This window comes from Myotis myotis, unplaced genomic scaffold (assembly GCF_014108235.1).
Source record: "Myotis myotis isolate mMyoMyo1 unplaced genomic scaffold, mMyoMyo1.p scaffold_m19_p_15, whole genome shotgun sequence".
NCBI classification, from domain to species: domain Eukaryota; kingdom Metazoa; phylum Chordata; class Mammalia; order Chiroptera; family Vespertilionidae; genus Myotis; species Myotis myotis.
Window position 1 is genome coordinate 23,445,132 of NW_023416319.1, and position 14,023 is coordinate 23,459,154.

Genomic DNA, 14,023 nt, shown 5'->3' on the forward strand with positions numbered 1-14,023 from the left:
ATTAGGACAGTGTGTGTCTAGAGCAGCCGTGGGCAAACTACGGCCCTCGGGCCGGATGCGGCCCGTTTGAAATGAATAAAACTAAAAAAAAAAAAAGACCGTACCCTTTTATGTAATGATGTTTACTTTGAATTTATATTAGTTCACACAAACACTCCATCCATGCTTTTGTTCCGGTCCTCTGGTCCAGTTTAAGAACCCATTGTGGCCCTCGAGTCAAAAAGTTTGCCCACCTCTAGTCTAGAGACTAAGTTGTTATTTGTTATCCCAGCCATATTCACGTTGTTCTCTACACCTGCATTCTTCTTTTCTTTCTTTTTTTAAGTGTTTTTATTGATTTGAGACGGGGGGGGGGGGGGGGGGGGGGGGGGGGAGAAGGATAAGATAGAAACATCAATGTCACCTGCATGCCCCTTACTGGTCTTCAAGCCTGAAACCTGGGCATATGCCTTACCTCAGGAATTGAACCTGGGGACCTCTTGGTTTGTGGGTTCATGCTCAACCACTGAGCCACACCAGCAGGGCCACACCTGCATTCTTTTCTCTTTTATTTTTTAATATATTTTATTCATTTTTTACAGAGAGGAAGGGAGAGGGATAGAGAGTGAGAAACATCCATCAGCTGCCTCCTGCACACCCCCTGTTGGGGACCAAGCCCACAACCTGGGCATGTGCCCATGACTGGAATTGAACCCGGGACCCTTCAGTCTGCAGCCTGACGCTCTATCCACTGAGCCAAACCGGTTAGGGCTACACCTGCATTCTTACGTAGAGGAAAGTCATACGGACCTTTGGCTAAGCTTTCTTCCCTACTTTACTGCCACGGTTTCTGTGATATACTTAGAAGGTAGAAGTACCCCCTACAATTCAGATCATAGCAGTAGTAGCTGCTGTTTATTGTGTATTTTTCTACTATACAACAAGTATTATGTTAAATACTTCGACACTTTTACAGATTTATTATTTGTCATAAAAGAGATAGGTATAAACACAAACATTACAAATACAGTTTGAGCATCTGATGTACACCTCTCTGATTGCATTTTCCTCCCAGCTCCTGACAGGTAACCACCATCTTAAGCTTGGTGATTATCATTCCCATGTTTTTTTTTTTTGGTTTTTTTTTTTAATATATTTTATTGAGTTTTTACAGAGAGGAAAGGAGAGAGATAGAGAGTTAGAAACATCGATGAGAGAGAAACATCGACCAGCTGCCTCCTGCACACTCCCCACCGGGGATGTGCCCGCAACCCAGGCACATGCCCCTGACCGGAATCGAACCCGGGACCTTTCAGTCCGCAGGCCGACGCTCTATCCACTGAGCCAAACCGGTTTCGGCCATTCCCATGTTTTTTTTATGAAAACATTGCTAGTCATGTTTTCCTCTGAGCAATACGTTGTATAGTTTTTTAAATCTTTTTAAAAATGGTATTTTATTGTGAGTCACCTATGCCACTTGTATTTTTTCTTTCAATGTTATGTTTTTAAGGGTTATCCATATTGGTGAGTGTGCCTTTGATAAGTTTTTCAGTCTTATTTTTGTTACTATTTGAATAATTCATTGAATGTATGTACCAGTATTTATCTTTTTCCTGTTAATGGAACAGTGCTGTTGCTGTGAGCATTCCTTGTACATGTTTCCTTGTACACAGAGTTCCCTAGGGTCTAGGAGTGGAATTACTCTGTAGTAGGACATGTACATTTCAGGTTTAACAGATATTATCTAATTGTTTCCGATAGAGGTTGATTTAATTTGCACTCCCTCATGCAGTGTCTGAGTTTTCATTACTTCATGTCCCTAAATAGCCCTTGGTGTCATCAAACTTTCCATTCTATTTATTGGATGTTGAATACTGTTTTATACTTTATTAAAAATATTTTTTTATTGATTTTAAAGAGGAAAGAAGAGGGAGTGAGAGAGAAACATCAGTGAGGAGAGAAAATCATTGATTGGCTGCCTCCTGCATGTCCCCACAGGGGATTGAGCCCACAACCTAGCCATGTGCCCTTGACTGGAATTGAACCCGGAACCCTGCAGTCTGCAGGCTGATGCTCTATCCACTGAGCCAAAATGGCCAAAGCTTGTTATTTACAGGTTTTCCCCCTCTAATTTAGTGTAAGCCTAACAATGTCAGGATAAGAGGTTGAGGCTAAGAGAAGTTAAATAACTTGTTCAAGGTAGTACTACTGAAGATAGTTTACCCTGGATTAGATGAGAGCTCTGCCAGCACTAAAGCCAGCGTTCCTCTACACCTCTCTCCCTGGGTAGGGCTTTTGGTGCTGACAATAATAGAGTCCACTCAGTAATTTAAGGGCTAATATGGAATTCTGTGCATCATGTCCTGCTTTTTCTTTCATTTCTATATCTGTTTTCTGAGAACTTCCACTAGCTAGCCTTCCTGTTTTTAGAAAACTCTTAAAGGAATTGTTCTAATAGCAAGCCTGGCTCTGGCGCATTTGTACCTGGTATCCGTGTTCTCTGTCAGTGTATTGAGAGCTGACTATCCTGACCCAAGAGAGTCACAGTGAAGAACCTTTTCCTTTTTCTAATTCAGGAGCTTCTAAGGATACAGAACTTCCATTCTGGGATGTGTTTCCAAGTGGACCACCGTTTCCTTTTTGTCATCACATATTAGGAAGACAGCAAACAAATGAGAATGTAGCTTTGTAAAATGGTATCTGTAGCTAAAGCCATTTTCCAAAACAAATGTGATTGCCTCTGTTTATCTGTTTAGCCAGAGATCCAGTATCATTCAATTTTTACCTTAGATGAGCAAGATTGCTGTTGACAGTGGCACCTTATTTTTCATTTAACTTTTTTTTAAACATATTTTATTGATTTTTTTACAGGGAGGAAGGGAAAGAGAGAGTTAGAAACATAGATGAGAGAGAAACATCGATCAGCTGCCTCCTGCATACCCCCCCACTGGGGATGTGCCTGCAACCAAGGTACATGCCCTTGACCGGAATTGAACCTGGGACCCTTCAGTCCGCAGGCTGACACTCTATCCACCGAGCCAGACCGGCTAGGGCTTCATTTAACTTTTTATTCAGCACATTTATAGAAGAGTCTGTGTGGTTTTGATAAATTGTTGCGTTTTACCTTTGCTGCTAGTTGAAGAATCAGTTGAATGAATATACTATTATTATTTATGTATAACTCATTTAATTTTCAAAACCTGAGCACACGAATCAGCACCCAATCAAAAACAGAACATTACCAGCACCTCACCAGCCCTCTTTGTGCTCCTTTGTAGTCACTATCCATTTCCCAGGGTAACCTCTGTTCTGCCTTTGCATAACCCAGATTAGTTTTTGTTTTGTATAAATGAAATGATAAAGTGTATATACACTTTTGTGTATGGCTTCTCTTATTCAGCCTTAAAGTTGTAAATTTCATCTATACTATTGCATATAAAGAGTGGATTATTCATTTTCTTTGCTCTATTGTATTCCGCTGTAGTCCTTTGGCTCATTTAATATGACATTGTCAGTGTTTTGCCATTGATGCATGTCTTAGTGTGTTTGGTGTATGCTCCTGCTTTTGTCTTTGTATTTTAAAGTGGACCTAAATATAAAGAGTAGAGATTAGAATGGTAAGATATTCAGGTAAGTTAAAATCAAAGCAAGGATGAACTAGAGCTGGTTAACCTGAAAGAATTGTTTAAAAATATGTTTTTATTGTTGATAGTATTACAGATACCTCTCATTTCCCCCCCTACCCTTTGCCCCCCTAACCTGAAAGAATTTAAGTTCTAGATGGAGGCCATGATCTTGGTCTTCTTAAACTTTGATCTGAGATTTTTTTTTTAAACCAGAATATTAACTAGATTGTGAATAGGCAAATCAGATCACACTCAGATTTTTAAAAATCTAATTTCTAATATAAAATTTATAACATGTTGAAATAAAACTTAATTTCTCTAAATTTGTGTGTTCCAATGTGTTGATCTTTGTCCAAATATTGTAGGAATTTGAGCTTGTCAATGTAAATGACTAAGGAAGCTCTAAGCCTAGTCTGTTGGAACAGAAGCTTTTAGAATCTTCACTTAGTGGAAAAGGGAAACACCATCAATTGTCAAGTTTCACCATAAAATGAGAGAGCTTCAAGCCATTACCCGGCAAAAAGCTCCTTTTTTTCCTGAAGAATTGAGACTCTGGGTACTTTTAAGAATATCTGAATCCTCTAGGTAAAGTGAGGGGATGTCCCAAGATCCCACATAGAGCTGATCTGGAATTGAAGTGGATCTTTAGTGAGAAACTGAGAAGACTAGTTAAGAACCTGGAAACTTGACTAGCAGACTACTGCTTATGAAGATGAGTACATTGGATTGCTTTGTGACTTGAAAAAGGTTAATGAGCACTTGAACACACTCTGCACTGGATCTGTTAATTCAAGCATCCTGAGGCATGAATCTTGGCTCCAAATACTGTGCAGCTCTCTGGATCTAAAGACTGGGTCTAAGATCGCCATCTGGTGGCTCTCTTTGGATATCCAATTTAGTAAAAAAGGGACTCCCAATATCAGTTCATCAACCATTATTAACCCAAAGGGAAAAATTACATCAAGACTATGTTCTGCCATAGTTTCATGTCTGCAGATTAAAGACAGGAGCCCATTTAAGCAGGAGCAATAATAAAATTTATTATTCTAAGTAAGATCTTAAGATAGTTCTAGTCAAGGTGCCATTTTTAGAGTCACCAATTGTTGAAATTCCATCTCTCAGTCTCTAAATATCCTTATTAGAAAGGTAGTACTTAGTTTGAGTATTTGCTTTAACATGCATATTTCATCCTAATTTTATTAGTTATTTGATTTCATAAGAGATCTCATAGTGGTATTATCACTTGAGACTTGTAAAAATAGCACTACACCTTATTTTTACCAGTCTAGATCAAATTCATGAAAATTTACATCACAGATTTAGTGCTGCAGCCAAGAATAGTACATTTATTTCCACAAGTAACTTGGCAAGTTCCAAAAAGATCTCTTAGTGGCTATGCTAAATTAATGGTGTAGCACTTAGGGAATTAAAGTAAGTGTGAATGAAGGCCATGTGGATCTAATTTTATCTTATAAGTGCTCATATTACCTACTATCTCATAGGGGTTTTAGGAAGTATAATTTTTATAAAGCACTTTAAGTTCTTGAGGGAAAATTCTATAGTTTAAAATGTCACTGTTTTGCACTATACTGTTTTGTTTATCCAGCTGACATTCAAACATATTTGGCTAATCACTGTGTGTATCAGCTTGAACTCTGTTTTTTAGGTTCGACTTACAGCGATGTTGCAATACTTACAAAATTTTAAGTCCACATACTAGTAGTTTGTGTTTTCTGAGAAATGTTTTTTTCTCCCTTTCAGGTAACAAATATACTTTAGAGACTAGACCAAACCAAGAAGGCATTGATGTAAGACAAGAGCTACTGAAATTCCATTCTACGTATTATTCATCCAACTTAATGGCTATTTGTGTTTTAGGTCGAGGTAAGAATCCTTAAACTTTTTTCACTGAATTGGATAATAAAAGTTTTCCATTTTGGCTTTTTCAAAGTATTTGGGAGAAGGATATACAATATTACCTTTTATCTGCTCAGAGGTTTTTGAAAATGATCTCCTTGTAGAAAAAAGCTTAGGCGATTTTTAATGGAGAACTGAAGAAAATATAAATTAATCATAGGTGCTCTAGGCATATAAAATAAAGGATGTATAAAAGAAAAGATTGAAAGATTTGACCTGATAACAACTCAAAAACTAGAAACAATATTAAAAGACAGATGATGATAAACTGGGAAAACTTTGGAATGTAAACAAGAAAGGTTTGATTTATATATCTATACTAATAAAAGGGTAATATGCTAATTAGACCAGATATCTTCTGGACGTCCTGGACAAAGCCACGGTGGCGGGGGCTGAGGCAGAGGCGGTTAGGGGCGATCAGGCTGGCAGGGGAGGGCAGTTAGGGGCGATCAGGCTGGCAGGGGAGGGCAGTTAGGGGCGATCAGGCTGGCAGGGGAGGGCAGTTAGGGGCGATCAGGCTGGCAGGCAGAGATGGTTAGGGGCGATCAGGCCAGCAGGCAGAGGTGGTTAGGGGCGATGAGGCTGACAGGGGAGCAGTTAGGGGCATCAGGCTGGCAGTCAGAGGAGGTTAGGGGCAATCAGGCAGGCAGGCGAGCGGTTAGGAGCCAGCAGTCCCGGATTGCAAGAGGGATGTCTGATTGCTGGTTTAGGCCTGATCCCGCAGGGGTCCTGGATTGGAGAGGGTTGAGGGACCCCCTCACATGCACATATTTTGTGCACCGGGCCACTAGTATATATATAATTGATTTCAGAGAGGATGGGAGAGGAAGAGAGAGAGAGAAACATCAATGATGAGAGAGAATCATTGATTAGCTGCCTCCTGCATGCCCCATACTGGGGATCGAGCCTGCAACCCGGGTATGTGCCTGACCGGGAATTGAGCCATGACCCCCCTGGTTTATAGGTCACTGAGCCACACTGGCTCGGCCAAGATTTTATTTTTTTAAAAATGAAAATAAACTAATTATAATATATTTTTTCCCTCTATTGAATTACCATAATTTTGGTTTTAAGTAATACTCATTATAGAAAAGGGATACTCTTGTATTGGTGGAGGTGTATACAAGTTATACAGTTACACTTTCTAGAGGACATTTTAACAAGATACATTACCTTTAAAGTGTAGTGGGCCTCCTAGTGCTTACCACAGGCTAATGTCCTTACACTGACTGTTAGAAAGAGGAGGCAGAGCAAACCCACCCCGTATACACCTGAGCTCCGACTCTTTGCCACATCTGTGTTGTTAAAGGGAGGATCTGGCAGGGGGAAAGGTACATTTTTACTTTTAGAAGCACAATCTAAGGAAATAATTAAGAGTTGTTCTAACAGGTGATGTACAAGGATTTTTGGTCAATATAGTACTTGTTAGTGAAAAGTTAGAAACAATCTAAATGTTTAAAATAGGAGACTGGTTAAAATAGTGATGCAATAGCAATATAATAGAATATTTTATAGAAAATAGTATTCCTTCTCCCACTTTCTGTCTGACATGCTTTATTTTTCTTGATAACATTTATTGCTTCCTGGAATATTAATATTTATGGTTGTCTACTATACCAGCATCTTGTTCACTGCTTTGTTCCCAATGCCTGGAATGGTGCTAGGGGACAAAGTAGAAAACAAAAGCACTCTAAAAGCACCATGGGCTATGTGATCTCATTTGTGTATGTAAAAAAAATTCTAAGAGACATAAATGGGAGATATAAGAGAAAGTAGAAAAACACATACCAGAAATTTAATAATGTGGGATAGTGGTTAAGAACTCATCCTCTAGAGTCCGACAGCTTGGATTTGAATTCCAAATATACTACCTGTTCAGTTGTATGGCAAAATTACTTCAATTCTCTGAACTTCAGTTTTGCATTTGTAAAATGGAGGCAATACCTCATGTGTTGTGAGATTTAATTAAGATAATGCAGAAAAAAATGTCCGTACAGTGCCGGACATATATCAAATGGTTCATGAATGGTGGCTACACTTAGCATCCCATAATCATGACATTATGGATGAGTTTTGCTCTCTTCTTTTTGCTTTTGTTTTTCTAAGTTTTCTGCTATTGGCAAATGTTACTTTTGTAGTTAGAAAATAAACAATAGGGCTCTTGCATCTCGGCCACCGGCATGCCACCTAGACTGAGGAAGACTCGAAAACTTCGGGGCCAAGTGAGCCACGGCCACAGCCGCATCAGCAAGCACAGGAAGCACCCGGGGGGCCGAGGTAATGCTGGGGCTTGCATCATCACAGGATCAACTTCGACAAATATCACCCAGGTTACTTTGGGAAAGTTGGTATGAGGCATTACCACTTAAAAGAGGAACCAGAGCTTCTGCCCAACTGTCAACGTTGATAAACTGTGGACCCTGGTCAAGTGAGCAGACACGAGTAAATGCTGCCAAAAGCAAGACTGGTGCTGCTCCTTCATTGATGTGGTGCGATCAGGCTACTACTAAGTTCTGGGGATGGGAAAGCTCCCTAAGTAGCCTGTCATTGTGAAGACCAAATTCTTCAGCAGAAGAGCTGAGGAGAAGATTAAGGGTGTTTGTGGGGCCTGTGTCCTGGTAGCTTGAAGCTACATGGAGGGAAGTTCATTAAAATGTCCACAAGTTAAAAAAAAAAAAAAAAAAGGAAAGAAAATAAGCAATAGGAACCAAGATATAAAATGGGTCTAAGAAGTGAGGGCTAATTTTAAAAAGTATACTTTATAATCCTACCTACGTGTTTTCTAAATGTAGGTAGGACAAGCGTGTTCAGTGTCATTGGTCCCGGGAATAGATGCTTCAGCTGTATTTTTGTCTGTGTCCTATTAAAATAAAACATGATTTTAATAAGCACTTATTGAGCAGGTTAATGACAGCCAATGAATCAAGACATGAGTGCTGCTCTGTGTTCTTGGTTTAGTGGAGATCCGAATAGTGTCTAAAAGAAACGAGATGTTTCAATTCCTCGACCGTGTACACATCACTCTCCCAGTGTGACTGACCCCCTGGGCTAAGTTCAGTAGACTTGATGAGGGGCCTGGGAGAAGTGTCCTTACAGTACAGAGGTGTTAAGAGGAAGCAGGATCTCTTGGAGGAGGGTAGAAGAGTTACCATGTGGAAGATTTTTGTCACGAAGGGACAAAAACATTTTTCTCCGTTCTCCCACAGGGCCATCCCTCTAGTTGTGGTAGCACTAATTACCTGGACACTTGACAAATAGGTACCTATCAAGTACAGACACTGGGATGCCAAGTACTAATGATGTAAAGATGAATGAGACTTAGTTCCCTGTTCTTTGGCTGCTCACAGCTTATTGGTGAAGACAGACTGTGCAGTATTGTACAGCTCCTTATCTTTAAAAAGCCATATTGTGAATTTTTGCTTTTAGGCCAGAATACTGGAAAGGCACACTTGATAGAAGCTTGCTCTGAAGAGCTTTGCTGTCATCAGCACTCCAGGTCCACAAACTTTTGTTGACTGCCCAACTTGCTTCATGTCTCATGTCCCACCTGTGTCTCTTTATGTCAGAGCTGTCACTGACATCTCTTGCTCCAAAGATACCTGCTGCTCCATTCCCGAATTCACTTGTCATATAACAAGCATCCACTGATCTGCCTTTTATTTGGCTCTGGGTATTTTGGGGCCTTTCAAACATGTCAAATCAAAGTAAAAATAACATATGTTTTGTAAATAAAGTGCAAATGCCCACATTTATAGGCCTAGAAGAGAATTTCAGATTATATGAGAGCAGTTCTCAAATAGTGATTAAGAACTCTCTAGAGAGTTCATGGAAAAGTTCAAAATGGGTCATAGAACATCAAGGGACATTTCTTATTTGATCCAAATGCTTCCTGACAGTAACAAGTGATGAATGTTTATACCATTTATAAGTAACCTATTTTTGAGGAGACAGAATCAAGGTGAGTAGTTATATTATTTATGAAAAGATAGCCTTTTTTACTTTTTCCTTTTTAGAATAATTGTAAAGTCTATACATGGAAAAAATTTCATCTGACACTGAAAGGTATAAAATAGAAATCAAATTCTTCTTCCTCATCCCATTCTATAACCACCATACCTTCTCCTTAAAGATAGTCACCTTAATTAAAAAAAAAAAATTGTCACCTTAAGTCATTTCTTATTATATACTTCCAAAAGTAGAATTTTGTTAATATACTTACATATATGTATGTGTGTTAAAAAATTAAATAAGATACATCACATGGCGTTGCTTTCTAGCCTGCAGTTTTCACTTAATAGAGCATTGAGACATTTTCATATATAGATCTTTCCCTCATTAATGGCTGCATTAAATTCTACTGTTCAGACATTTCATAACATCCACACATTGGTAGCTGTTAGGTCATTTCCCTTTTTTGTTGTTGTTATAAACTGTTGTAGTGAACATCTTATAACTTTATAAACTTTTGCAAGTATAACTCTATTAAAAAATAAGGTAGGTAATAACATAGGAGAACTTCATGTAAGTGGCCACATAATTTTATCAACGATTACAAGTCTTTGAGTGAATTTGGAATATTATAATAAAGTATTATTTAATGTTAGACCTTGGAAGAGACTTGTGATCATCCCACCCAACTTTCTAGTTTTACAGAACCTGGAGTGGTTAACCAGCCTCTCCAAGCGGTCCGTTGACATAGTTGCTTGGTAAAGCGAGGGTTAGAATCCAGGTCCCCTGACCCCCCTACCCAGAATTCTTTTCACCATTTTACGCTATTTCCGCACAATATCAATCATTTGCAGACTCTAATATTTGACTTTTAGCAATGAATGTAGACTATTTATAAGGTGGATGTCACAGTTTGTCAGCTGATGGTTTAGTATGGGAATCATGGAAAAATAGCTTCCAAATGCAACTGATTATTATTGTTTCTAAATTTATTGCAGTATAACATTTGTGTAACAGCTTTTTATTTATTCATTATTAATTTTTTAATCCACACCCAAGGATATTTTTTTAATTGATATTGCGAGTGGAAAGGAGGGAGTGGGGGGGAAAGGGGCAGAGAGGGAGAGAGAGAGATAGAGATCAATGTGAGAGAGAGAGACATAGATTGATTGCTGCCCTCAGGAATCCTGACCTGGGCCAGGGATTGAACCTGCAATGCTTTGATGCTTGGGTTGACGTTCTAACCATTTAGCAACACCATCTAGACCAGCATAACATTTTTTAGACTATAAAGAGGTAGACGTGAAGTATATCATTATCAATATAGTTTAACAGCTTTAGAAGTTATATAGGCATTTCTAGGACTTAACTGCTTCAATTTACCTGAAACAATTTTAAAAAAAAAACCACACATTTAGGTTTTCCTTTAATAGCCCTGAGGTTTATCAGGGATCCTAAGGTTCCTCCCCACCCCCCAGCTGTATTGAGATATAACTGACATACAACATTGTGTAAGTTTAAGGTGTATGACGTGATTTTATGTTTGTATATGAGATCCTAAGGCCTTAAATACTACTTGTCATATGTTATAATTAGATTAAGTTCTGTTTTCCTTATATGTTTTCCTGTAGAATCATTAGACGACTTGACTGATCTGGTGGTAAGGTTATTTTCTGAAGTGGAGAACAAAAATGTCCCATTGCCAGAATTCCCTGAACACCCTTTCCAAGAAGAACATCTTAAAGTAAGTACAAGTATTTCTGGTTTTGTTTTGTTTTTTAAGTTTATGGACTTATATATGCCTAGTTTACCAAATAATAGATGGAAATTTTTGAAGATTTTATTATTTATATAGTTTTTACTATTTATCTGGATAATCAAATCAATTTCACATTTATTAGGGACATGTTTCATCAAAAAGATACCAATATAATCCGATCTTTGCATGCTAAAGGTAGTTTTGGTAGCTGTAACCTTAGCAGACTATAAAAGCTATGATCCAGTGCCAGAGGGCAAGCATCCAGAAGTATTTAGCTGCACAGTCCAGGGGATAAAACGTGGACTTTATACAAAATGTAATGACATTCCACTAAGAAAGAGGCCAGGTCATTATTTCTTTATGCTTAGTGTGATCTTCTTTGGCAGTTGATTCTCTCTTGAATTTTGAATTCTTCTATGAAAATCGGTATTCTTCATAGTTTATAAATATAGGGTGTCTTCCTCAAAAAATATATACACACTTTGAATAGTCATAAAGGCAGTGTTTATTAAATACATTTCATTTTCAAAATTGAGCTATCAGCTGTTAAAGTGTGCATATATTTTTGAGGGACACCCATTTTTTTGGGGGGGGGGAGGACACACCCTGTATTTTTTTCAGTGAGAGTTGTATGTAGCTAATCTTTTGTGATTTTTTTCCCCCCTCCAGCAAATGTATAAAATCGTACCTATTAAGGATATTAGGAATCTTTATGTGACATTTCCCATACCTGACCTTCAGAAATACTATAAATCAAATCCTGGTCATTATCTTGGTCATCTTATTGGGCATGAAGGTCCTGGAAGTCTGTTATCAGAACTTAAATCAAAGGGTAAGTCTTTTGGGCACCAGTTTCTGAGCATAATATTCCACTATATCTTTTTACTCTGACTCTCATTTCCTCCTAAATATTTTCCTGTGAAAAAAACGTTTTTGGATGAGAGACTGTTTTGGGTTTATGGGAGAGAGAGGTAGTGGTTGTTAAGTGTACTTAGTTTTTTGCTTTGGGGGACCTTCCACCCCCTAATAATTTGTTTTATCCTTTAGCATTGAGCACTAAAGGTTAGGTATTTCATAAGATGTTACGGTGCATGTTTTAAACGTAATAAGAGGTCAAAAAGTATAAACTCACATTGGATATATTTTACTATCTCTATAAAGTGTCAGTACCCGTAATTTTTTTGCCTGCTCTTACCCTTGAAACCAGAGGGTGTACCAAGATCTAGTCTGTAAAGGATTTCCAAGCCCCTCTCAATTTAGGCTTCACTTTCACACACTTACACAGTAGTCTACTCTTGATTTGGGAACTGACTTGGGGAGTCCTGAAGAAAGCTTCCAAGCCCCCCCAAATCCCTTAAGTCTTCTGCAGTATATGAAACTGCTTTTCTGCTCTTTTTTCTAATCACCTCCACCCCCCAGTCTTTTCTGCAGGAGGTCCATTCTAATCCTTTTGTGAATTTTAAAAAAGATTCCTTTGTTCTAAAAGAGGCCACACATGCAATCATGTTATTTGCGTTGATTGTTACAGGCTGGGTAAATACTCTTGTTGGCGGGCAGAAGGAAGGAGCTCGAGGTTTTATGTTTTTTATCATTAATGTGGACTTAACTGAAGAAGGATTATGTAAGTATTGACTTTTTTTGTCTTTGAATGAAAAATGACTTTGTATGATTTATTTTTTTAATTTCCTTACCTGTGATCTGTTTTATGTTTGTGAAGTTATAAACACTTCATCCATTGTATTTTTCATGTGCAATGTGCCCTTCGTTTCATGGATGATTTTCCCACCTTAACATCTGATCATTATGTTGCACTTGTCAAATGTGTACTTGGCTTTTCATTTGCTCATTTATTATCCCAGAGCCCATTCTATTACATATCCCAAAGCCTAGAGGGCCTTGTTTGTGGGACCCTAAAACCTGTCTCAGGGAGGTGAGAACTCCATTTCGTAGAGGGACCATCTTCTGCTTACTTCAGGAGCGAGCTCACTGCTTTAAAGGATTTGAGGACTGAATGGTTTTTAAGTGTGCCCCTTTTTTCCAGTACATGTTGAAGATATAATTTTGCACATGTTTCAATACATTCAGAAGTTACGTGCAGAAGGACCTCAAGAATGGGTTTTCCAAGAGTGCAAGGTACCTTTGTTTCACCAAAATTATTCTTAAGGAAAATTCTCAGAAAACATATATATGTGAATTAATTTAAATTTAAGGCCCAGTGAAACTTTTGAAGATTTTTTTTTTCCTAATCTAAGTAAAGGTTTGCAATGCATAGTAGCTTTAGTTAAGGCTTAGTTTGATTGGCTGCCTGGGGCACAATTAAGGGTTATGGCATCATATAACCTTTTTCAGGAAGGAAAAGGGAAGAAATCGGTTTGCTTTTCTGTCCCTCAGAATAATGCCAGCAGTTTCTTGAGCTTGTATCGCCTTACTTTACTGTGTCTGAGGCTGCATGATCTCTGTTATTTTCAGATCTGGTAATAAAACTCTGTAGCAAACTTAAAAGAAGTAGTGAATTGTCTTATATGATTATGGGGTTAAAAGTGATCTTACTGTATGGAAAAACTTGGCTATCTTTCTCTTTTCCCCCTTTTCCTTTTTAAATAAAAATAAAACAAAAGGGATTTCTTTTCCAAAATTTTAAATGATTCTTTTTAAAGGGCTTTTAAAAATTTGCACTTTTTATTTACCGTAAGGCTTATCAAAGTTCTGAAATATAATTTAGAATGAGAGACATCTTTTTTACCTAAGTAAAAGTTTCAAGGTGTAATCTGAAATTTATGACAATAGTTCTAAT

General features: G+C 38.0%; 1 protein-coding gene and 1 non-coding gene across 8 annotated transcripts in view; both read left to right on the forward strand.

Moving 5' to 3' along the window:
• The window catches only part of IDE (insulin degrading enzyme), an 83,540-nt gene that overhangs the window by 36,827 nt on the left and 32,690 nt on the right, over nt 1-14,023 (forward strand). For all 7 annotated transcript variants that reach the window (XR_004972183.1, XR_004972186.1, XR_004972184.1 and 4 more), the window contains exons 5-9: nt 5,367-5,489; nt 11,102-11,214; nt 11,899-12,061; nt 12,758-12,850; nt 13,271-13,362. Coding sequence is in view for 3 of the 7 variants with exons in the window: in XM_036336598.1 (XP_036192491.1) it covers nt 5,367-5,489; nt 11,102-11,214; nt 11,899-12,061; nt 12,758-12,850; nt 13,271-13,362 (584 nt within the window). In the remaining 4 variants the exon portion in view is untranslated. The remainder of the gene's footprint in view (nt 1-5,366; nt 5,490-11,101; nt 11,215-11,898; nt 12,062-12,757; nt 12,851-13,270; nt 13,363-14,023) is intronic.
• Nucleotides 6,711-6,842, forward strand: LOC118670371. The gene has a single exon (XR_004972281.1). It is a non-coding gene; the product is annotated as a small nucleolar RNA SNORA51 (small nucleolar RNA).